At 40.1% G+C, this 24,781-nt stretch overlaps 2 protein-coding genes across 4 annotated transcripts in view; both read right to left on the bottom strand.

The window, feature by feature from the left end:
• The window catches only part of adam12b (ADAM metallopeptidase domain 12b), an 89,232-nt gene extending 72,554 nt beyond the window's left edge, over window positions 1-16,678 (bottom strand). For 2 of the 3 annotated variants that reach the window (XM_005914168.3, XM_042225344.1), the window contains exons 1-3: window positions 16,118-16,677; window positions 3,555-3,676; window positions 518-591 (exon numbers count right to left, since the gene is read on the bottom strand). In XM_005914168.3, coding sequence (XP_005914230.1) covers window positions 518-591; window positions 3,555-3,676; window positions 16,118-16,235 — 314 coding nt within the window. In that variant the 5' untranslated portion in view covers window positions 16,236-16,677. Of the gene's footprint in view, window positions 1-517; window positions 592-3,554; window positions 3,677-16,117 lie in introns of all 3 variants that reach the window. The other variant, XM_005914167.3, reaches the window with a different exon arrangement.
• A 7,303-nt stretch (window positions 16,679-23,981) lies between these two features.
• Window positions 23,982-24,781, bottom strand: part of LOC102307358 ((E2-independent) E3 ubiquitin-conjugating enzyme FATS) — a 4,466-nt gene continuing 3,666 nt past the window's right edge. The window contains exons 3-4 of the mRNA XM_014336400.2: window positions 24,625-24,688; window positions 23,982-24,096 (exon numbers count right to left, since the gene is read on the bottom strand). Coding sequence (XP_014191886.2) covers window positions 23,982-24,096; window positions 24,625-24,688 — 179 coding nt within the window. The remainder of the gene's footprint in view (window positions 24,097-24,624; window positions 24,689-24,781) is intronic.

Here is a 24,781-nt window from a genome sequence, read left to right as displayed (position 1 = left end):
TGGCTTTACAGCTATCCTTCTTGCCTCTCTCTATATATATTTCTTCTCAGTGTATTTCAGTTTGAGCGTGACTTTGTGTGGCTATATTTACATATTTATGAACTCTACATGATCCTCACCCCTCGTTCCAGAGTTCACAGCGTTATTTTCCACAGTATGGAAGGGAGAGAAGTGATGAGAGATGCTGAAAAGCAAAGAAGGGGAGGACGAGCATGTCCTCTGAGCTCTGTGCTGCCTTATTCTTTATCAGCTTTCATCTCTTAGCCCTTCCAAGAGACTGAACCATAAAAGAATCCAATCACAAGGGGACATATTATTTTCTCCCTCCTTGAATACACTATACCGTATCCTAGACCCACACAATGTCTTGTCCTCTTGCATATGTAACTCGAGGAAGCAATGGTCAGGAGCATGGTTTATCTATTGACTCTGTGTGTGATTAGCATACTAAACATGCAGTTTCTTCTAACTCAACGCACCCGGTGAGTATTAAAATGAGTCATAAGAAAAAACTCACTCATTTTTCTCCAGCAACAGGATCAGCTGTTCACCTTCTGCGGGCACCAGCAGCTGCAGCGATGCAGGATATCTCTGGAACACAAAAAGATATGAGGTCATGCCCAGAAATCACCAATCCTGTCTGTGGACGTGCGTGAAGGTTCAGCTGACGTTTTCGTGCACAAAGCAGGATGGGGCAAGGCACAATAGTGCTAGAGGAACAGGAAGAAAACTTCCACATCATTCACTTCCCAAATCTGGAATCAACTTCCATTTATACCATGACAATCCTTAAGCCTTTAATGGAAACAAATCCACTGAATAGAATTACAATGAATAATATAGTGCAGGGATTTGTTACTGTTACTGTTACTGAGGAAACTGTACTGTTGCTGTTTAATGTTTCACAGCATATTGAGACAACTCAGGAAACAGTGTATTTTTCAGCATGAAGATGTGTCTAAAAACAGACAATGTTAAGATGCTTTGACAGTGGATTGGTTTAGGTTTTGCAAAAGAATAATGGAACAAGGAGGAGGACTAATTAATGGTGTTGTGTGGGAAACCACATGTCACTCAATGACATGTTGCTTCTTTGCTTCTGACAAGGTTTGTTTGCAATAAATTGATAAAGCCTCACTTAAAATGGGACTTTTTGTCACTGGTGTATAAAAACACAAAATCTGCAATAATGTATTTTGACAGTATTTCAGACTTGGTCCAAAATGTAAGTTTGATTTTTTTGGAAGAGAAAAAGTGTCGCAACAGCTGTAATGATTACGTGACGTGAGCGGTTTGGTGTTAATGACGAATGGCTACAAGTGTCATTTAAAAATTGAATCCTCTATCAAATATTAAAATGTCAATTTCCAAAATACAGCTTTAAGATGAGTTAATGCTTTTCTGAAAATTAGCATCGTCCTTAAGGCAAAACAGAGGCAAAGAAGTTCCATGCTTTAGAGCCTCAGTTTTGTAAAAAAGGATTCATGAACGTAAGCTAGCAGAGAGGAAAAAGGGTCAGACATGTTCACACTAAGCAGAAATGGATTTATATTTCATCAGCTGATATTTTAGATGAACAGAGTGCTCTTTCACAGTGACATTTCTTAGGATAGCTGACCGATGCCTTCGGGGAAATACTCTGCTGGCCAGTCTGAAGCTGTGTGTCTGCAAGTATGTGTGTGGACAATTCATGTCATGTCTACTGTGCAACAAAGACAATGTGTCATAATTCTGCAATACTTTACAGCTCCAAGAAAACTTCTACTTGGCACACAAGGCAGGTATACCGTAGCTGACCATTTTACACCTGTTCAGCTGCGTATCGATACAAATGTGTAATATACATCTAACCAAGCAGAGACTGAAGATGCCTGTGAAAATGTGAGAATGCCTTGTTGACGGCAGATGTCCGCAGACTATTACCAGCAGTAAGATAACATCTCTCAGATGGGCTACAGCAACAGAAGACCACAAGTATTGTGACTCCTGCAGGTAAGAACAGGAAACTAAGGCTACAATGCACAACGACTCCCAAAACCTGAACAATAAAAGACTAGAAAATATTGCCTGGTCTGATGAATAGATTTCTGCTACAACATTCAGAAGATAGGGTCAGACATTGGTATGAGCAACATGAAAGCATGGATCCATGCTGCCTTGTATCAACAGTTCAGGCTGCTGCTGTTTGCATGATTTGTGGGAGATATTTCTGGCACTCTTTGGGCCCCTCAGTATCAGCTGAGCTGCTTAAATGCCACAGCTTCCTTGAATATTGCTGCTTCTAGCAGGACAACACACCACATCACAAAGCTCAAATCATCTCAAACTGGTTTCTTGATCATGACAGTGAATCCAGTGCAGTCAAACGGCCTGCACAGTCATCAGCTCTAAATCCACAAGAGCATCACTGTGAGGTGATGGAAGAGGAATTTACAACAAGGCTGATAAATCTAGGGCAGAGTGTGATGCTATGATGTCAATGTTGACCAAAATCTCTGATGAAATGATCAATGTTTCCAACACCTTGTTTAATTTGTGCCATGAAGAATTTAGGCACGACTGAAGGCAATAGGAACAGCGAAGTATACCCAACAAAATGACCAGTGTGTGCATAAATCTGCCTCTGTGTTGTGACTTTTACTGCAGTCTCTGATAAGACAATCACAAGTTACCCTTGTAGTAAGTTTAATATGGGACAGCAGGCTGCTTTAACTATTGTCTCTCCTTAACAAAAATGCCTTATATCAGCACAGTAGGTGATAGAAAAATATGGCTAATGTAGCTCAAAATGATTAAGGCTATAAAACGTAGTTTCACTTCCCCACAGTATGTGACATTTTTGTGATGACTGACTGTGAGGCAGGCACAGAACGCTGGGAAAAAAATCCTAAACAAAACAAATCGTTCAGATGGTGACTTCCCTGCACGAGGAAAAGTGTTTGATTGCTCAGGGAGTTCTGAACACCTACACATTTCCCTCCTCTGGAAAGTTTCCTTAAGTTGCGGTAGAGATGCCAAATTTCAAACATTTCCCTTTCCAGCTGTAGTAAGTGGAACAGACAGGGTTTCATAGCCTGAGAAGGCATGTTTAGAGAAACCAGAGAGGGATGATTTGTATATATCTTTTAATCTAGCTTATAATGTGTAGTACATGAACGAAATGACACTCTTTACAAGCTGTTACAGAGCTTTTAGCAATAATTTCACAATATGTAGTGTCTAGTGTAGTGTGGCAAGCTCATATTTAACAAAGAAATGAGGACATGTTCAAAACAAAGCCGATAGCATGGAAGGAGAAGAACTACAAAAAGGGGCATAACATGGAGGGAAAACATAGCAAAAGAGGGGACTTCTCTACCAAAAGAAATTAAATAGACAGGCAACAGATGGAGGCAACAGAGGAAGGAATCATATACTGTGGTTATGTTAAACAAAAAGCCAGACATCTATACTTGGCTGCACTCTGAAAAGCACACTGACATTAGCTCAGTATCTGGCTGAGTCAGCTTATTACCAATAAGCTATTTCTGCTAAATGGTTTTGAGAGTATTTACCCCAGATGTGAGTTGGCTGAGAGGTCTGCGCTCTTTGCCCTTCAGCAACAGAGGTATGGCGGTCTCATAAGTTTGCGGCCTGGTTGCCTCCCCGCTCTGTTCGGCCTTGTCTGGACTACTTCCTGTGAAAAGATCATCAGCACAGATTAGCTTGAAATTTAGCATCAAGCTACAAACAATACAGATTGCAAACAAAGGGGTCAGAAATGTGGGTCAAAGCTGCTGTGTAATATCCTCAATAATTCAAGGACACCATTAATGCAACAAAAGCTTGGAAGGCTCAGACACACAGCAGAGCAGAACACTATTAAAGACTGTGGTCGGTGCTGCAGAGAAAGAGTAAAAGCTCACTCCTGTTCCTGCGAGTAGATATGCTATCCCCCAAAGGACCCTTGCAACAAGACCACAGCCACAGACAGAGCATCAATAATAGATGCTCTCACGCAGTTTATAACTCTTCTTCTGCAATATTTCCCCAGATGGGAATGGGGTTTTTTTTCTAAAAAAGGTAGGATGAAATTGTCTTTCCCATTTCTTATATATATATATATATATATATATATATATATATCTATATATATCTTTCTTCCTGTCCAACTTTGTATAGTAGTTCAGGAACGAGCACCATACTGTGCTGTTTCCTCCTCTTTTCCACGTATCATTTTACTCCTCTTCCAAACTTGTAATAGAGCTAAATTACCAAAGTAAGAAACTGGTTAAGCTAATTAGTTTTTAAAAGATTGCTCTTTTGGGACAGAAAGAAACCTACTGTGTATAGCATAAGATGAAGTATAGTAAACCATATCAATGCTTGGAGCAAAATGTGGGAATCAGTCACAATTCCCTCTGCTCTCTCAGTGTCTCTCTCAGCTCCACAGAAGACTTGGCTGTCCCTAACGGCCTTACAGAGCATGTCTGTGCTGTTGCTAGCCCAGCAGGATTCCTGTGTAGCCCAATAAATGTTACAAACCCATAGAGGATTGAATAGAGAGTGTTAAAAGGGGAGGGGAGAGGCTGTTTGAGGTTTCACGCTCCCGCTATCAACAAAGTAAAACTGAGAGTGAGTGCGCCGCCTCTATTTACTATACATCTAAAGTCTCGGCATATTCTCTAATCCTTGGAGATTTGCAGTAAAGCATCCGCGTGTCTGCATGTGCATGTGTAACATCATACACAGTGCAACAAGAGTTCAGCAGTACACTGAGCAGAAATGCTACAATCCCACATATTTTGTAGCTCCTCCTCCCGCCTGGGGGTGTTTTGATTTTCAGGTACGTTTGTCTCTTCAAAGGGTGACGATTCTTGTCTTTGAAGACTGACTCCTGTGCCACCGTGACTACGCTTCATACAACTTCAAACTGTCTGTGACGGCGGCTTGTCTGTGTTCTCAGCGTGGCCCACACTCTCAACTTAGCCACAGTACATAATAAGCTAACAAGGGCATAAAAGGGACCTCCTACATTTAATGGGATATTTGAACATATGCCGATGGTAGTTTGTTGGTTTTAGTGGTGCACGAAAACCACGTTAGACAGACGGAGCAGCATGACTGAGACCACAGGCTGCGGCTGGAGTGCCATTAAAAAAGAGCTATAAAAGGAAAGCCAGGCAGACGTCTTGTTAATTAAAGACTTCATCACTTCCACCAGGGTCCCTCACAAATCATTTAGAGCTCTCTGACACTAAATGAGTTTGCGATCCTTAAACAATATCAGTTTGGAGTGGAGCCTTCAAGCCTGGGTGAGCTCAAAACAAACTAGTTAGTACAATGTGTTTTCAGCCCACATCTAAGCGTTTCTAATTCTTCTGTAAAGCCACATTCTAACGAGCTTGCCATCATAAAGAGCAACATACGGAAAATCTTTCCTTGAAGGCATCCATCTCGTTACATTTGTCTCTACACAAAAAGAGACAAAGGGAGTTTTGTGAAATCTAATCCTGCCCATTTTCTCTCCTCCACACACATGGCCAGTCTCTGGGTAAAGTAAGCGTGCTCACTCAATGTTGGACGTAGCCTCCCTAATTCGGGGGGGTTTAGATGCCGTTTGATGTTCTGGTAAGCGCTTTGTTTGAAGTACAGTGACCCCTTTAATATGTGAATTAATGAGTTTTTGTAGCATTTTGTGTGTGCTAGGCTTCAGTTTGCAACATCTGCCAAAGCAAACTTAAAAGAAAGTTCCCTTCAAACAGCAGAGAAATATGACATTCATCATCATTCTCACGGGTTTTATCCTCTTTGGGAACCTTTTAAATTCACACTAAAACTGGGTTAATCCCGTATGTTTTCTGAGAGCTCCATGACTGCTAAGCCAACCACAGTTGTACCCCCATATTGGACACAAGGCAGAATTATCTGTGGGTCACACATGAAAAACACAAGTTCTGTTTTGCAGCCAAGATCATCTTTCCCCCACGCTCTCTTTAAATAGCCTCATAACCCAGATTTCTTTTAAAGACAACTCTGTTTTGATGATCTAACAAATATATTTTTCTTTCTGCCACTATTTCATATTCTGCACAGCTGAGTATTACTGGTAGGAAATGGGAATTCAAACAGAGGCCGATGTCCACTTTTCTCAGCAGGGCAGTGAAACAGCCAAAAACATAAACAAACAAAATGAGCCACAATTACTGCAGTCAAATCGAAGAGGCTGCTGGACTCTGGGAAAAACTCTACCTCATTACATAGACTTGGTATTTTACCTGCTGCAACAAAAGGCTTCTCTGATAACTTTCACATCTTTTTGTCCATTTATCTTTTTGATTGAGAAAGGTGTTTATATTGTGGAGGGATTTAAGCAAAGCAGCCAAAGCAGCATGGATTACCTTTTGAAAAATGCATATGTCTGGCTGCTTTTGTATCTGATCAACAAGCAATTTTATTATAGGGTCCCTCTAGTGAGATGGATAAGAGAATACAAAACATAAGGTCAAAACGAGTTTATGAAGGACATTTAGCAATCTATAAGCAAAATGTTCAAGGAAACACAAGAGAAGATGAACACCACAGCGGGACTTGAGAGACCTTCTGCAATCAGATTAGCGTCAAACAACATATGCATACAAACTAAGTGTAACTTAACGTCTTTATGTTTTGCTGGGAAAACAGGAAATAAGGCTGTGTTTGCCTTTTTACCTAAAAAAGAGTTTATACAATTCTAACATGCTTGAAAGTCAATATTTGGTACAACCATCTTTATCTTTAAGGTACAGTAGCCACAGCTTCTTAGTAAGAGTCTTCTATAAATAATTCACTGCAAATCAACTTATTATTAGGTTGTTTATTATATATATTATATGTTGTATAATAAAAAGCTGTAAAAATATTCATTATTATGCAAACAGAAGAATCACAAAGTGAAGAGCTGCGAAATATTTCAGACAACGTGACACAAAGAGAAAAAGTCATAAAGCAGGAACTCTTTGAGCAGAGTTAAAAATAAAATCAAGGAAACACAACAAAGCCTGAAGACATGACTTCAGTTATTTCTCAACAGAGACCTTTAATGCCAGCTGATCAAAGGATAAGAACTCTGATTATGGATTTGATAATGGTGAAGATTTATTGGTCAATATCTGCACAGCGGCTGCAAAACCAACCCTCTAAGCCTCCAATCATCTGTAAATGCCCTCAGAAAGGTGAATCTTGGCCAACAGTGAATCACTGAAGAGGCTTTTAGCTTGAAAAAGGAAAATGACAGTACCCAGCGCATACACAGGGACAACTGCCAAAACGCTGATAAGAAACACACAGCATAGGTGAGTTCAACTGTTACAATTGGATTTGATGGAAATCTGGATCTGATCCAGAACCATTTCTGGGAGTGATTACTGTATTGACTTTCCTTATTGATTACAAAATGGTAAGACATTGACCCAAACTAAAATCCCTGCGTGAGCGTGAGATGAGCGTTGTTATAAGTGTAGGCAGGCTGGCTTTTTTCATCCTTAACTGATATGAAATCAAATAAAGAAGTGTTTCTCTGAATGAAATACCGAGGCCATTTCCACCTTTGTGCATTACACATTATAAGCTTTCAAAGAGGGATATTTTTCATTTTTTATTATGTATTTTTCATCTCTATCACGCATGTATATTTACACAAGTACTAAAGCAGTTCCTTTCTTCCTTAGAGTTAGAGGAAGGCATCAATATCAATCTCATCTTTGTTAAATATGAAGCTATAACAAGCAGATAGTTAGCTTAGTTTAGCTGAGTGGACTGGAGATCAGGGGAATGTGAAAGGAATTAAACCAGATGGTTTTACAGAGTTTCATGTGTGAGACAATTTCTTGGCCAGACATTGTAACGTCTTATGGTCCTGTCATCACAATGAGTTTGCCTGGAAAACAGGTGTGAAGTTACCATGCACAGCCAAAAGTAACTCCCCTTAGAGAGCCACAGTGCCATAGTACTGGGTCTTTGACCCAGTGTTTCTACCGGACTTAATAGTATTTGCTGATTTCTAAATATATAATTGCTTGCCTAGAAAGAAAGTGCTTTATAAAAAATGGTGGATGAGGCCGCTATACACAATAATAGGTCTCAATATAAAGAAACACATTAAAAAGTGAGGTTGTGCTAGCACTTATTTAATCAGAAGTTTCTCAGAAAAATATAATACCATCAATATATCTTTGTGACCGTCTACCATATTACAGCTTATTCAGTAAGACTTATTGCAGAACTCAGCACTACAGCTTTTATTTCCTTTTACAACGCATTTCTTTTTAACACATCAAAGGGAGCATTTTACAGTTCCTACTTCAATATTATGTTCGTAGACTAATAAAAGACATTCAAAAGTAGTAATGGCATTGTTTAAAAAAAAAGGAGCGCTGTAGCTCTCGGAGGTGCTAGATACTTTCCTGCATATGAATTAATGTTTGATGGTGGAAGCAACTTCAAAGAAAAGACTTTCAATGGAAAATAAGTCACTTGGTGAACAGACAGGCTTCTCTTATAGAGATTAATGTACAAATGTATATTTCAATTTGGTGTTTTATCTTGAGCAGTATAACTGGCCTGCTTGCTCAACATTAGTTCACATTGTCCCAGAATGGAAGTGCATTAAACAAGAAAGCTGAAGCTACAGCATAATTTCCACACATTTGCAATGTTCAAAAGCAAACTATGAACGCCTTCCTAGAAATTACACTTTTATCTTGAAGAAAATTATAGTAGTAAATACTAAGATAAGATAAGATAAAACTTTATTAATCCCCCGAATTTCCCAGAGGAACCCACCCGAGGGATTAATAAAGTTTTATCTTATCTTATCTTATCTTAGTATTTAGTAAATAAAAATATCTTCAAACACACACACACACACACAACACACACACTCCCACACACAACACACACACAACACACCACACACACACACACACACAGACACACACACAGACACACACACACACACACACACACACACTACTGGGACCCCACCCGGGCCCAGCAGTGCAGGGCCTACATGTGCCACTGCATTTCACGCCAGTACTGGGGCCCACAGTAAGCTGCCCATTCACAATGGGTCACTGCAGCAGGTAGCACCACATTTTGGATTTGGCAGATTTTTACACTGGATGCCTTTAACAGTGTAACGCACAGTGGATTTGTCGTTCCTCCCAGACTTGGACTGGAGATATATCCTTGATATACAAACATGTATTTGTCTATCAAGCACTCTCCCTAACAGTCTAATATTTTCATTTGAGTTCTTTTGCAGTATATCAATAAGATCCAGTCTAACTTCCAATTTACCGAGGTTTTAAATCAGCTGCTTTTTCCACTTCCCTGTATAGTGTTTTCTTATTGCAAACAGTTTTGCAGCAAATACTCCTGTGCAGACCCACAGTGGGTGGTGTAGATGAACGGTGGGGCTGTGCAGACAGGGAAATCTGAGTGGGTTTGACCACACAGGTCAGACAAAAGTCAGGCTTTTAGGAGCCCTATATGGGTTTTCTATGGGCAAGCCCAGAAGAGGTTGCTCACAAAAATAGGGGCCTTCATGTGGGCCTGTGAGGTAAAAGTACTATGGGGCCTGCATGGGCTAACCCACAGCATGGCCAACAAGGATTTTCTGTGGGCAATCTCACTATGGGTGGCTTTGAACCCAGGATCTTGCTGCTGCGCAAAGTACAGCATACAGCTGAGACAGGCAGGACTGTCCTTACTTTAGCAAGTACTTTTAGTCATAATCCAATCCATCTTGGATATATAAGTCAATGCGGTTGGTGATGGAACACTCTGACAGCTCTTGGTGTAAAAGTAAAAAGCGATTGCATCACTTGTTCTTTTGAGTAGCATGGATATCTGGACCACAGGTCATGCCAATAAATTAAAATGCTGTCATGACATTTTACATAAAACTAAAAATGTCAACCTCATGGTACCATTATAAAAATTTTTTATTATAACATTATAAAAAAAAACTGCCTAGAGGTTGCATCAGCAGGATGTAACCTCAGGAGCCATGAAAACCGCCACGGAACTACAATCAGAAAGTTGTTGAAATATTTTATTCTGAACCAAACCAGTGGACCAAATAAATAATGAAAGGACAAACCAGCATTGCTGTAACTAGAGCCATGCCTCGAGCACTGGTTAAAAAAAAAAAAAGACTTCAAAAAAACAAACAAAAAATTATTTGAGATCAAAATAAAGCACTGATGTTCTTTTTACAGGAGAAAAAACCCCCCAACAAATTTCTGTTTAAACAATGCATCAAAAGATTTACCCAGCACTCTGAGTAAGACTGACTAGTTTTTCAGCCCTGCAATTTTTCTTCTATGATTTCTAAGGGAAAAAATAAATGGGCTTAAAATGTAACAAAGAGGAAAAGCATTATGAGCTTTTTAGACACAGTGAAAGAGACCACTCTAAAGTGTCCCAGGGTCTTTTGCAGGGGAAGATAACTACAATGTTACCTCATTACCAACAATTCAACAGTGCCTCCTATCAGTTCCCACATTGCACACTCTTCCTGTGATAACAAACTGGTGTAATTAGTGCTGAAGGTGTTAATCCTGGATGTGTTACCTCCTAGATCCATTCCAAACACACATCATTATTGTTCTGATCGAGCAATCACTGGCTCAGAGTGAAATGATGGTAATACAAGATTTCTCAGCGTGGTTTAGTGAGATTTACTCGTGTGTCTTATTCACATCCTGTGGGAGCAACAGTGGAATAGCCAATTCCCGTCTTGTCTTGCACAGATTTGGGCATTATGTCTCAGAGCTATAGGGATTTCAGCTCGGGGGATTTAGGGATTAACTGGAACTTATCACACATCCTGGGTCACCCAAAAGCCATCAGCAGGGGAGACAAGGTTTAACAAAATATCAGTAATGCTAGCAGCTTGTTATTACAATGATAATCTTAGTCAATTGGTCAGTCGGTCAGTTCCTTAATCACTGACCCTATTCCTGTCTACAACTCCTGAAATGATTAATAGTAACCAGAGAGCAATTTTACTGATTCTGGTGATCTCCTGACTTTAATCTCCAAGCACCGCTTCAGTGAGACTGTAGTATAGTATATAATGTCTATAACAAGTTAAATTCTATTTCTTCTGTGTCTTCGACATTTTTTAATTTTCCTTTATTGGCTGTCATAAACGGCATATATATGGTACCACATATACCAGCAAATAGCTGCTATCTATAGCTATATTTTTGGGGCTCTGACAAATACGATGACTGAGCAACATAAGGCTAAGGCTAACTCCTTAGCAGCCATTTCAGCCTTTCAAAATAAGAGCAAGGATGCTATCCCTCTCAGTTTCCAGTTTTCCCGATTGTGTCAAAAATCTGGTGTAAAATCCCAAAACAAACATGAAGAGAAACCTGCTCTGATGACCACTTGTGACAAGGAAGCAGCCGAAAATAACTTTCTATGTAGCGTTAATCTTATGACACATGCATTTTTTTTTACCCTGTTATCCAGCTAATGGGGCAATTGGAGCCTTTCCTAGCTTCTATAAGATGAAAGGCAGGCTACACATTAGGCCTAACATCACAGGTCTAACATGCAATTCTTTCAGATTATTAAAAAAAATAACATTTCAGACATTTCACAGTGCATATTTGGGTGGCCATTAATATACCTAAGCAGCCCACTCTATGTGTGGAAAGGACTGAATGATTGTATTCATTCAGAATATGCAATTATGTAATCAGTGATTCAACATGTGCTAAATTTTTACCAAAAACAAAACACTCAGCAAAACCTTTTGTGTTCTTGAAGGAAGGAAATTCAAGTATGGGCACTCCAATAAGACAAAGATCAAGAGGTCCCAAATTCTGTGGAGAAAGCAGAGCCAATTCTGCTTCACATGTCTCTAAAAAAAAAGTGTTCACTTCATATACTATTCTCTCAAAACACCTTCAATTCCTTCCGTGAAAAGCTTCAGGATATAACGGCTATTGGCTGAAGAGCATGACTGGATCCAATAACCAACATCTCAAGGTAAACAGGCTGACATGGAGGTGTGGTGACCTTTCTGTTGTGAAATTATTGATGTAGGGCAACCTGATGGTTCAGCCTGCTGTGCAGCTGCGTGAGTCTCAAACCTGAATCATGTTGTTGCATCAGTCCACTTCCTTGCTTCTCTCATCTGAGTGAAACCTAATATTTCTTCAGAGGGATGGTTGGTCAAAGGAAAAGAAACAAACAAGGAACCGCTGCTCTCAAGAAATCATATGTTCACTAGCTCTTTTGTACACTTCCCATTTGTGCTGCACTTCCAGCCAGCCACGCATTCATTATGGACGCGAGCAGAGATGACTGCATGTTTAAACTTCTCAGAAATCTGTCATTCTTCTGCATTCTAGCATAAATAACAGCTCGCTGTTCACAGTGGTGACAGGAGCGACTCCATGTTCCCATCCTATTTTGCACCTATTCAGTATTCCTTTCTTCCTCTCTTTGCTCCACTATAAAGATTTTTTCCTTCAGTGCAGGGGAAAGTGTCCCACTAAAATATGTAAGCATCACAGGCGGTCTGACACATCCAATCACTGCGGTAAATGTAGGTGACTGACTGCCTTCTCACCTGTCTCAGTGTCATTTTTTTTTGGTTCTCTAAAGGATAATGCAGACTGGAGAGAAATGCACCCACTCTTATCCATCACACACATGACTGACTGCTGTTTGTCAGAGCTCTTTAGGTGGTGGTCTGTAGCTCTGATGCTGTCTAACACCCAGATTTCTCACAGTTTCACAATACATCGCTAACATATTCTCTTTTTTTTTCACCCTGTTCTTTCTTAATAAAATCAGGAATTATTCCATGTATACATATTCGATTCCGAGTCGCTTGTGACTGCTGTTTTTTGTGTACCGCTGTGTTAAGTTGCCTTCGCATGACATCAGCATATCTATTATGTATCTGTAGCATCCACAGGCAGAGCAGGAGGAAGCTAAATCACACTGATGGCTATAATGACCAATGATGCTTAACAGAGGGAGACAACTCTAACTGTGCGTGGCCTTCCCTCGCGGCCAACAGATCAATGCCAGCCTGTCCTCAAAATGTCAAGTGACAGCTTATGGAGGGGCTTGAGAGACAGACCAGGATGAGGTTATTTCCTAAATGGATTTTACAGAAACCTGTTGTTTTTTTCCCCACACAGATGATAGTCAGCATTCCACCACAGACTGGAGAATGGGCTAGAGCTACTTCCCAGGAAACTGTTCTGAAAGGTGACCGATGCTCCTCGGAGACCAAGGAGACTGTGCATACATTATTGTGTGTTTCAGGGCACTCGGGGTAGGTTTTATTCTCCCCGCTGTCTGTTTGTTTAGACAAAACAGACATTTTAATCTTTCTAATTAATTCTGTCTGAAGCTGCAGTCAGTCTGACCAGCTGATATCCTCAAATCTAATCCAGGTCATTTGGTTCTGTCTCTAATTATTTATTGAGTTTCCTCCACCCGGAAAAAAGGGGGAAAAAAGACCCTTAGAAAACCAGTTGATATGCAGACGAGAGACAAAGAAAGTCAGGCAGAGAGAGAAAGCAATAGACAGAACGATTCATCAAAGATTTACAAACACGGCCTGCTTGATTCTCGCCCTTATGGGACTTTTATTTTATTTTTGCTATAAAAGTTCAGAAGACAACTGAGCCCTGAAGGGCCGTAGCACTTCACACAAGAAAACACAAATGGTTATTCAAACATACTCAATATTCCAGTCATAAATATAAACAAGCTTTCCGAAGGCTAACAAGCAGAAGGCTGAGTCAACTACTGATAACCTGAGTTTTACTTTGTAGGCTTGTTAAACACTGTGCAACCAAAATTTAATTACAGCTACTTTCACAAAGAAGCTGATCTCCCAGCTTAAACATGAAATATGTTACTATTCTAATCACTTCCTGAGCTGTCAGTCAAAGTTTTAATCAGAGGGGATGGGAGTATGACAAAGCAAATGATTATACAGTACGATGAAAGACTGCATTCATAGCACAAAACCTTTAAACAGATTAATTTTAATCTGCGGAACTTAAATGTAAAGTTTTTGACACTTTTTCCCTACTTTTTGGTGAATATTACTATTTTATTTGTAGCACATGTCTTCAAATATGCATTATTACTGGCTTCAAAGCCTTGGACATGCTCGCTCAGGCGCTTTCAAAACCACTACAGAGAATGTCCTCATTATCTAATGCATCACTTATTTCACTAAATGACAACACAACAGTTTCTGAACTCTGTCCAGGTTGCTGATTGCAGCTGAGTGTTGGCACAGGAAGGCCGAATGTCAGTCAGTGCTGATCTGATCCATATAGGACTGCCAGATTTGGCAACAGAGGTACTAGCCGCAGAGTTGTTTTTTTTCCGGGGGGGTACAGAAAAGGATTGAGTCAGTTTCAGTCAGCAGCAACACTAAGGCTAGCACTGGAGAAGTGTGAAATCACTGCACTGGCATAAGTTTGACCGATTCTGGCAGGGCTCATCACAAATCTGGCTTAAGTCAAGTATCCAGTTATGATGGATTTAGGCCACTGTTAAGCCAAACCATTTTGACTAAATGGATATTTATGACATGATTTTTGTGTCCGGCCAATGTGACAATCTTTTACTGACAGTGCACGCCTACGTAATTTGTTATTTCCACATAAGAACAACAAAACAGGACAACATTTCTTTACAAAAAAAGAAAACAAAATAATCATTTAAAGTGGGGAGGCACTGGTTAAAAGAGATTCATGTGACTGTTAGCAAGTGGGAAGCAAACATCAGTATCCCATGTCAAAGGTCAATATTTTGTCAACCCAACCAGTCCTTTCTAAATCCTTCCTTTCTGGACTTTGTAGCTGTATAACACCTTCACACTATTTCCTTTTTTTTTGCTACCAATCTGAGAATAGACATAACTTTTACAGCTACTGGATGGAGAACATGACTACAGCACATCTGGTCTTCTTTTTACCACCATAAATAACAAAATAAATTAAAAATTCAGAAGTCAAAAATTGTGTTGTGCACGTTTATATCATAATTTTTAATAGGATAGACCAAGTCTATCCTAGTCTATCCCAATTTTGGGAGAACATGAAAAGAGTCTGCTACAAAAAACCCCTCTCTGCCTCCATTCGAACAAACTGTAGTATGACTAAAAGCGCTGTAGCAAGAGCCCCCACCAAGGTGGGGGGAGACTGTGACAAACGTTTCACATAGAGGCTGAAGTCAATATCCAACATTACTGTATCTGACTGCTGCCACAAAAGAGCCTGCCCTAGTTCAATGCTCACGCAACCCATTACAACTGTTTTACTCTCTGCATTTCTGTTTTAACTAACCCAGTGTGTGGCAGCTTTAATGATCCGACAGCTGGCTGATGTGGACAGCAAACAACTCATGAGCTGAATCTTTCTACTTCTCTTTCATGAAAGCTTATTATTGACTTGTTGGCACTGTACATCTGTATTAGCTGCTCCAGCTGTGATGGTAGCATGTCATATTGTTTCAGTAGTGCACTTTTAACCTTATATGGCCTGTATTTTCTTATTTATCACTTCAGCATGCTTGATCACCTCAAAAATATCTATATTTGAATAGCTCCTTACGTTTAACAGTGGGTGGCATTTATTTTTGTTCCTTTCCCTTTTCTCTTACTACATCCACACATTCACACGCACAAATTTGTACTGTGTCACGTGCTCAATCCCATACACAGACTACCCCATAATCAGTGGCTGATTCATTCAGGAGACATCCTGTTTGGGTTTATGTTTACAGGCTAAAGATGAAGCTGCATCCTCCTGGATGTCAAACTATCTGTTCATCCGCAGCAGTCTGACTTCCTTTTATTGTTTTTCCATCTGAGTACGAAAACTGATGTTAAAAAAACCAATTTCCTTTCTGCCCAGCCTATGTGTAAAATGCGCAGCTTGAGACTAGGAAACGGCTTTTTTTGTAAAGAGAGAAATAAATAAAATGTGCAAACACTGAAAATCACGTTACCAGACTGTGGCTGAGCATCTGCAGCTGTACATGACAATGAGCCCGCTGAGTGATAGCACTGATATTCACAATAAAGATATCCACTCACCCCTCTCTATGTTGTAAACCATGCTGTCAGCATGTTTTGCTGCCGTGGACAGGCACCAGACTCGGAGAGCGAGGATCAGCAAGCCAAAGTTCTTCCGCCGCCTCCAGGTTCGCATCATGCCCGGGTTCGGTAGGGTGAAATGAGGAAAAGCGCTCCGGTCAGACTGCGTTATTAACGTAGCTACCACCAGATGCTTCAACACTGGTGACAGGATGGAGATACGGGTCAAAGCAGTTCACAGTGAGTGTGAGGGAAAAAGAAAAGGGAGGAAAACAGACTTCACCACCCAGACTCCCAACAAGATGCGGCAGGCTGTCACTCCAAGAAAGAAGCTCTCAGAAACTTTTCCATGCAACACCAAACATATGGTGGACAACGGTGAGGGGGGAAACGAGAGATAAGCGGCAAGTGTTAGCTAAATGTTTCTGGGAAAGGGTGTTGCTGATGTGAGGAGGGTGTTAGAAAGCGACAGCACAGACAGAATGAGAGGAGACTGTTGGAGAGTATAGTGAAGCGGACTTGCCATCCCCTCTAGACCCAGAGCAGCTACAGTTTGCCATGTGCTCTTCACACGCCTCTGGGTCCTAAAGTCTATCTGCGTTTAAGACCGCTGTCGTTCTTTGTTTCCCTTTACCTATAACGGAGTCAAACCTAATCCACTGACCAGTGGTTCTTGAACTTTTTCACAATAGAAACCGAAACGAGTTCACCCCAAAACCAATCATTAACAATTTTAATGAGTTTGCTGCCAGCCCACTGAAATTATCTGATATTTTCGCCCATAAAAATCATATTCATTCAACTAAGTCTATTCTGGACATTCAAGGACATTTTTTTTTCTTAAGCAGCAATAGCCACTTGTGAAACCTGGAGATTAAAAATATAAAAAATAATTATATTAGCATAATCTTTTATAAAAATCGGCGATATATAGCACTGTATAATAACTGCGTATTTTGACAGGTGAAAACAGCTTTCAGGCACATGATTGTACACACACTTCTGTAGTATACCTTCATGCAGATGTTTTTCTTAGATTTATGGTGTACATATTATTTATTAATGCAGTTTGCACTATTCTCTCACACAATGTTAGTTTTACTGGTGGACTGGGATTGGTCTGTATAAGCAAATATATTTACTAGCAGTATCATATACGTTTTTGCGCTTTCTGTTCAGAGAACATTTGAGTGGATAATGTAAATCAATGAATGCATAGATTTTCCCCCTGAACTCTGCAGGGGGGGATGCTGGTTAGTTATAGATTTCTTTCTTTCTTTTTTGCCCTATATGTGTCTGTGATAGTTAATTAGCTTGTTGTCAACAAAGAGTAGGTGAATTTAAAGAAAAAAAAACATATTGACATATGGCCAGCCTTACAATGACAAAACATGTCATTCAGGAAAAAATATAACTAGAGCAGCAAACGAATAAGGAGAAAAAAAAAATATGAAAGTTTATAATAAATAAAAAAATGTGAATTTACATAAAATTGTGAAATTAATGAATTGAGTTACAAGTCTAAAGAAATCAGACAGCCTTGTCTTGAACAGTCTGCTTCTGAGAAGGAATGTGCGTAGGCTGTAAAGAAAAGATTTTGCAGAGAATATAATGTAACCTACTGTGCATATCTTCCTCTTATTAATCTTCAAGCTCTCTTTTGCTGGCTTCTCACAACTTAACAGGAAACATAAAAACCAGATCAGTGTGTTTGATTTTCTGTATATTTCTCAGAGCATGTTACCAGGATACACAAATGTGGCTTTTCTCCAACCGCTTCTGCATGGAAGTAATCTGCACATTTAAACATTTCTTTATATGTCAGCGACAAATAATTGCAGACAGATTTAAACCAATTAATTCCATGAACACAACAAATATTGATCTTGCTTATTTAGTCTTAGTCCTCCTACTCATCCTTGAAACACAGACAAATGTCTTCTTTCATCTAGCGGGTCCAGGGTGAATTAGGATGACTGGCTTTTTTCTGACTTTCTCAAGCATGTGATGATAGAGCGGCTGAGATACACACAAGTGAGATACAGAACTCAGCTCTGAAAAGGGCAGAGCCCAAGGGAGGTTAGCGAGTTTTACCACAGCATCGCTTGGGATGTAATTTGTTGGAAATGATCGTGAGAAATTCTGTGATGAGTTGTGTAGAAGAAAATCTTTGAATGCAGACTCATGTGGTTTCTGAGCTGACATTTTTAAAGCACTAAGCCTTTTAAACCTGTTGTGCCCTGATTTGCTCCTATAAGTTTTCTGTCTTTTTTTTTGCGTGGCAAACTTTGAAGTAAGATTTGAAATAATGTGGCATTAAACCATAGACCTAGCTATCTGCACAACTTATAATTGTAATGACTGATGGAATAAATGTAAGACCTTGACCGAACTAGCATGATTCAATTTCTCAGAACAATCTATATTAAAAAATATGAGTCACCTATCATCTCCTCTTCCTGTTTCACTCCGTCTCTGTGCCCAGGCACACAAACCGCCATAAATCAGGCCCCATCTGTGTTCTGCACAGGCTACCTGGTGTGGTTTAGCCTAATCTTTTTTAGTGAGTGTGCTGCAGGCAAAAAAGTCACAGATGTATCTCTGCGCAGGCGTCATTTCACTTCACATTTCCACTGAGGTTACAAACTGAAAAAAGAAAAAGAAAAACTGAGAGCAAGGGAGAAAGAGGAAGAATTTCATCGCTTTGCCTGAGCTGACTGGAGTTATGTCTGCGTTAGGTCTAGTTTTGCCTTTTTAAATGACTACCTATTGTTCAGCCTGAGATTCTTTGATGGCTTTAACGCCTTAATACACCTAAATATAAAAACACATGATGTCATTGAGGCTAGATTTTCAAATAGTATGCCTGCTAGGGATATGCCTAATGACTAAACGCTTGTAATGAGTGGCTTTACATGCACATACACATTTAGCACTGTAAGCTCACTTCTTTCTAAGCCTGCCATATCAGTCTTACCCCTCAGGGCTGTTGAGTCAGTCAAAGCCATTGGGAAGCCAGCTGAGGGGCCTCAGAGCACATAGTACACATTCTGCGGAGATAACGCTGTGACATACAGACACATGATGCCTCAGAGAGAGACGGGCTGACTGACAAGCACTCGTCTCCTCTTATACGACTGCCTGTCAGTATGTGTTCATCAACTGGAACCAGTCTACATGGCAGGAGGACATTTCTCCCATGCGCATTACTTTTGCAAAATGGCTTTGCTGACCTGACAACACAGGCAGGAGTAAAGTCAGTAGTTATTGATGCTGTTTACTGCACCTAAGGGCCTTAATTAATCACTTTAATCCTAGTGGAGAATGAAATACAGCAGTAAGCAAATTTAACCTTTATTAAACATTTAACGTAACATTTTGCATTTACTCCAAAGCAACTGACTCACCAAAGAATTTACTCTTTGAATATACTGTGTTTTTCCTGCAGCACATGTCCTTCCCGTCTTCTCTCCTCATCCCAGCAGGCACTGTTTAAATGCCACAGAGTTGTCAGTCACCTTTACAAGGTATATGTGGTCTGCGGTCCCAGGCTGTGCTCAGGAGTCTCCTCTCTTATTACAATGTCATCTTTGGTTTGGAGCTGTGTGACAAAGGCCCCTTTCACGGGTGCTGCAAGTCTCCTGAGTTCGATTAGCTTGAAATTCCACTGTTCCGGATGGGAGGTTCCACAGGCCTCCAGGCACATGTGAAGTCAATGACGAAACGTAGCCTCCCTCTCCTGCTTTATGAACACCTACTGTACAGTAACAATGACAGCCAAGGTTTTCTGGTTAAAGCACCAAGGCTTGACTTCCTGTAAAATAACTTTAACGCAGAATGTTCGAGGGATACATTCAGTTTATTTTGCAGCCCTTGAGCGACATTTGTGGAAAAAGATATATCCAATGAAGAAAACCATCAGGAACGAAATTGCTCAATTTAGATGATTATGTCTGTTTTGTTTGACTGCTGCATGTTTATTTGACCAGCAAAAAAGACCTGACAACTGACAAACTCATCACATTTGTCGGTAATGAGCAATTGTCGGTGGTAGGTGGGGTGTGTGGGCTTTGTTATTGTTTGCACACAATTGATCTCACACAGATTTCACTTCATGCAATTTCCACCTGCAGACTACTTTTACAAAATTGCCTATTTAATAATAATCTGGCATCTCTGTTTAGTGTCAGATTGAATCATATCAGTAACAGATAATAGCCAAAATACATTATCCTCAACTAATAAAAGCCTGGTGACAATATCTGCAATATCGTTTTTTCTGGTTACAGGATGCAAAATACAACATCAAATGACATACATGTAGCATGACTTAAGTAAGAAATTAAAGGAGTTATACAGTAATTATTATTGCAAAGTGTTAAGCTTGAAGATGCAGTAAGTGGTCAGTGAAGTATCCCCATTCGCCGGTGTCCGATTTATCTTTGCAGGACCTGATCCAGAATTTTCTGCAAGACAAGAAAAACAACAATGCTACGCTAGCTCCTGAAGATCAAAAACATATCTGTCTACTCTTAGACCTCCCTTCTCTTTTAAGAACAGCTCAGCATCACTCAGGTAAGACTCAGGCTGCCAAATTGGCTTTCACTTCCATCAGCTTCACTGCTGAGAAGGCTAAGCTCAGGTAGGGGGAATAATTATAGCTTGCTTCCTGACCATACACCCCTGCTATGCAATCATGCTTCTCTTACAGTACTACACAACAGCTGAAATGAAATTTCAGCCAGCATTCACAACCAGCCACCCTCTACACTGTGCTATCAGACCCTGCTGTGAGTCTTAGCTGGGCTCCCCCCTGTGTGTGCATGTATATGTGTGTGTGTGTGTGTGTGGGTTGGAGAATTTCTGATGAAATGAAACCTCTAAAGCACACAGTGTTTGTTAGGGTGAACACACTCTTTTTCTCTCAGTCTCTGTGGTTGGGCCCAGCTAATGGCTTCATTTGAGAGGTGGGAAGGTCACACTGGCATCATAACTGCTCCATTTCACCAGGAAATAAAATATTCTCTTACAGAGCGATTTGACATCACACTTTCTTCTACAGTTGCTCGCTGTGTCAGTAAACCACACGACTGTGATTTACTGTAGATTCACAGTTTTCTTAAAAATGAAAGGGAGGCCTAAGGCAAAACGGTTCCCAGCATGCCTACACAGTGGCAAAGAAGAAATAAGCCTTTCAATTTTAGCTCATATTGAATAAGATCATGGAAAAACACGTGCACACACCGTTTCGCTCTCTCTCTCTGTCTCTGTCTGTCTTTTGTGCGCGCACACACACACACACACACCGAGACTGTCATAATTGTGTAATTATCTGTAAGAGATTGGAGACATCTCTTCACATTTTTCACATCTCACCTGACTGACAGTGAATTCATTGTTCTGGTTATGTTAGAGACTGAAGGCTCGATCATAAGGGAAGCCAAATGGATCTGTCTGACACCGCATGTCCTAAATATATCATTCATTCGCCACAGGCCCCTAACAGCTGAAGGATGTGGATGCTTCCACATCCTTCAGCTGTGCTGCATCATGTCAGCATTGCCTAATGGATATAAGCTTTTGTAGTGCTAGATTTTTCTGTAGCAGTGAAAGCCAAAACGACATGGTTGTGTAAAGGATGAAACAGGCTTAGCTGTAATGCAGTAATGATTTTGTTCTGGCATGACTGATAAGAAGGTTCTTTAATGCTTTCTGATTTTTGAACACACCGCAAATAACAGATTTCAAGCAAATATGAGGATTTGTGTTTAGATAGACCTTAATGTTGAATTCATACACTGGCGATACTCCACAGTGAGAAACGACAGAAACATCAGCAGTTGAGCAGTGACCTCTGGTGGACAAGGATCAAACCACGCTTCATTTTTAGATGCGGACACTATATTCATTAATCAAGATACAATTGCAGATGGTTAAAGACATCTGAACATATATATTATATTTTGTTTAAGTTGGTTTTTCTGTGAAATGGTTTTCTTTTAGCTTTTCTGAGAAATATGCTAAAACATGTTAGCATGCTGAAGAATGACTGGCCTCTTGTTTTTTTTGGCTGTGTGTGCTTATGTTTCCATTAATTAATCCAGTCAAATACAACTGAAAATACTGAAACATTACTTGAGTATACAGTACTGTGCAAAAGTCTTGAGCCACCCCTCATTTATTTATATTTTGCTTTAAAGGAGCCAGACTTGTACATTTTTTTTTGAGTGGTCTTGAGCAACAGTTCTCCACGCTCTCAGAAAGACTTTAAAAGCTTTTCTGCGGACGGTGACTGCCTTTTTTTTTTTTTTTTTACTCATTTTCAGTCCAGCAGCTTAACACTTACCTAAGATTCATTCAAAACGGCACTTAAGTCAAAGGATGAACCAGGGTTGTGTATACATTTTTGCAAAGAACCAATTTTAAATAATATCTTTAGGCACTTTATTACTTGACACCTGCCATTAAAGTCATACTTTGTTTCTTTCATTGAAAAATGCCAAAGATAACACAATTTGACAAGCATAAACATGTATTTTTGGACCAACAAGGTAAATCCTAATGAGCTATTGTCTGAAAATGTGTTATATCTCAGCATGATGTGCAGTGTGTCCTTAAAAATTGAGAAAACTGGACAACTGGAGGACAAAAGAGAAAGTGGCAGTTCTGAAAAACTACAGTAGTATCTGAAAATCATGACCTAAAGAAGTTTGGTGAAAAACATTTATAGGACCTGAGAGGTGGACCTACACCTTCAACCGTCTCAACAATCTACTTTTCAACAAAGTCTGATTACAAATGGTCTCAGTGAGAAAGAAAGGGAAAACAGGGAGACAAGACTAATGTATGTCAATTAAATTGGATTGAAAATCAGTGGCAACAGGTCTTATGGAGTGATGAACCAAATTTTTACACTTTGTCTCAAATTGTTAATATGTATGGAGGGGGTCAGGAGAGAGATACAACAGTGAGTGTCTCCATCTGTAAAACAGAGTGTACGCTATGCATTTCAGTACTTTTAGATTTTGATCCACCATGCAATACCATCCAGAAAGCATCTGAATGGTACTGCCAGTACAATAAAAGCATAGCTGGATAGAAAAACACACAAGTGTCATGGATTGGCCTCCAAGCATTTGAGCTTCTACATTGTTGAAGCAATGTGAGATCATCTTGACAGAGAATAGAACAAAAGGCAGCCAATATCCAAGAAAGAGCAAGAGACCTGGAGAACTATTCCTGAAGACTACTTAGAGCGATTCAAAGAAAGCTTACCTAAAAGAGTGAAGGCTGTGTTGAAGAATAAAGGTGGTCATACCAAAAAACTGAATTTTTAAGCTTGTTAGAGCTGTACAAACTCAGTTTTCAGTTCTTTGCATTCGGTTCAATACATTGTTGCATCTGTAATGTTAAACAGCAAAAAATATGTATTTAAAAATGAGCAGTTTTGGGGTTGTATGGGTACAACTATCAAACTAGAGAGTGGGGCTGGAGCCTATCCCAGGTGGAGTTGAGCTAGAGGCAGGGTACATGCTGGACTAGTTGCCAGTCCATCCGTAGGCTAACACAGAGAGTTCCTCACAACCGCAGCCAAATTAGAAACACTAATTAATTTCACGCAAATGTCGCTGAACTGTGGGGGAAGTGAGGCTATCCAAAACCAGAACAAAGACTTCCCACCTGACTAGCAGGTCACAATCCAAAATGTTCTTGCTGTGAGTTGACGCTATACTAATCTGTGCCCCACCATGCCATCCTTTGGATCAACCCTTCTTGTGTTTTCTTTTGTACTTCAGGAGTATTTTTAATGTTGACAGTTTTCATGCACAATAATCAGTGTTCAGGACTGATTTTTATACCAAAATCACCCAAGCACTACCTTTTTAAAGACTTCGGCCCGCAGTCTGTTGGCTTGAGATACAGCCCTTCTTTTTTCCTCCTCCTTTCTCTTTGTCACCTCTGGCAGCATGTTGTAAATCCTACAGACAGAAAAACGCATATTCATACGCAGCAGGGGAATATAGTATCAGAAGTTTGAGGGTGGCTGAGCTATGCCAGCAGACTGGCATACTAGAGATGAGGTTTTATCTAGTGAGACCACAGCCAGTGAAAAACCTGGATCCATTGATAAACAGGTCTCGCTCAGACTACTTTTTCATTCCCGCAACTACAGCCAATTTGTCAAGAGATCCTCCAAGCCAGATAATGTTGCTTTTGAAAAAAAATTACAATGGGCAGCCATCATCTGATCAGGTGTGCCTTTCCAGATAAGGGAAGAAAAAAAATAGATAAGATATACAGAGGAAAGCTCATATCTCCTGCCAAGACATTTGGGCGTCAAAGATCTATTGTATCTATACAGCATGCATATGTGTGAATGTGCATTGTGTGGATGCATCCAGATATGACAAACAAGGGTGATGGATTGTGCTGAATTAAAAAAAAAAGCAAAGTGCAACAAGAAGAAGAGTGACAATGTCTGACTCGGGTTTGATCTGAGAACTCACCGTCTGGACCTCAGCTGCATCTCTCTACTCGATATAGACCTCTCTCTAGGCTTGAAAAGGTTATCTAAGACACCCACACACACACACACACACACACACACACACACACACACACACACACACACACACACACACACACACACACACACACACACAG

Source organism: Haplochromis burtoni, unplaced genomic scaffold (assembly GCF_018398535.1).
Source record: "Haplochromis burtoni strain Fernald_Lab_line unplaced genomic scaffold, NCSU_Asbu1 Contig_7, whole genome shotgun sequence".
Taxonomy (NCBI): Eukaryota; Metazoa; Chordata; class Actinopteri; order Cichliformes; family Cichlidae; genus Haplochromis; species Haplochromis burtoni.
The sequence above is the reverse complement of the archived record's forward strand: the minus strand, read 5'-3'. Positions and strand labels throughout refer to the sequence as shown.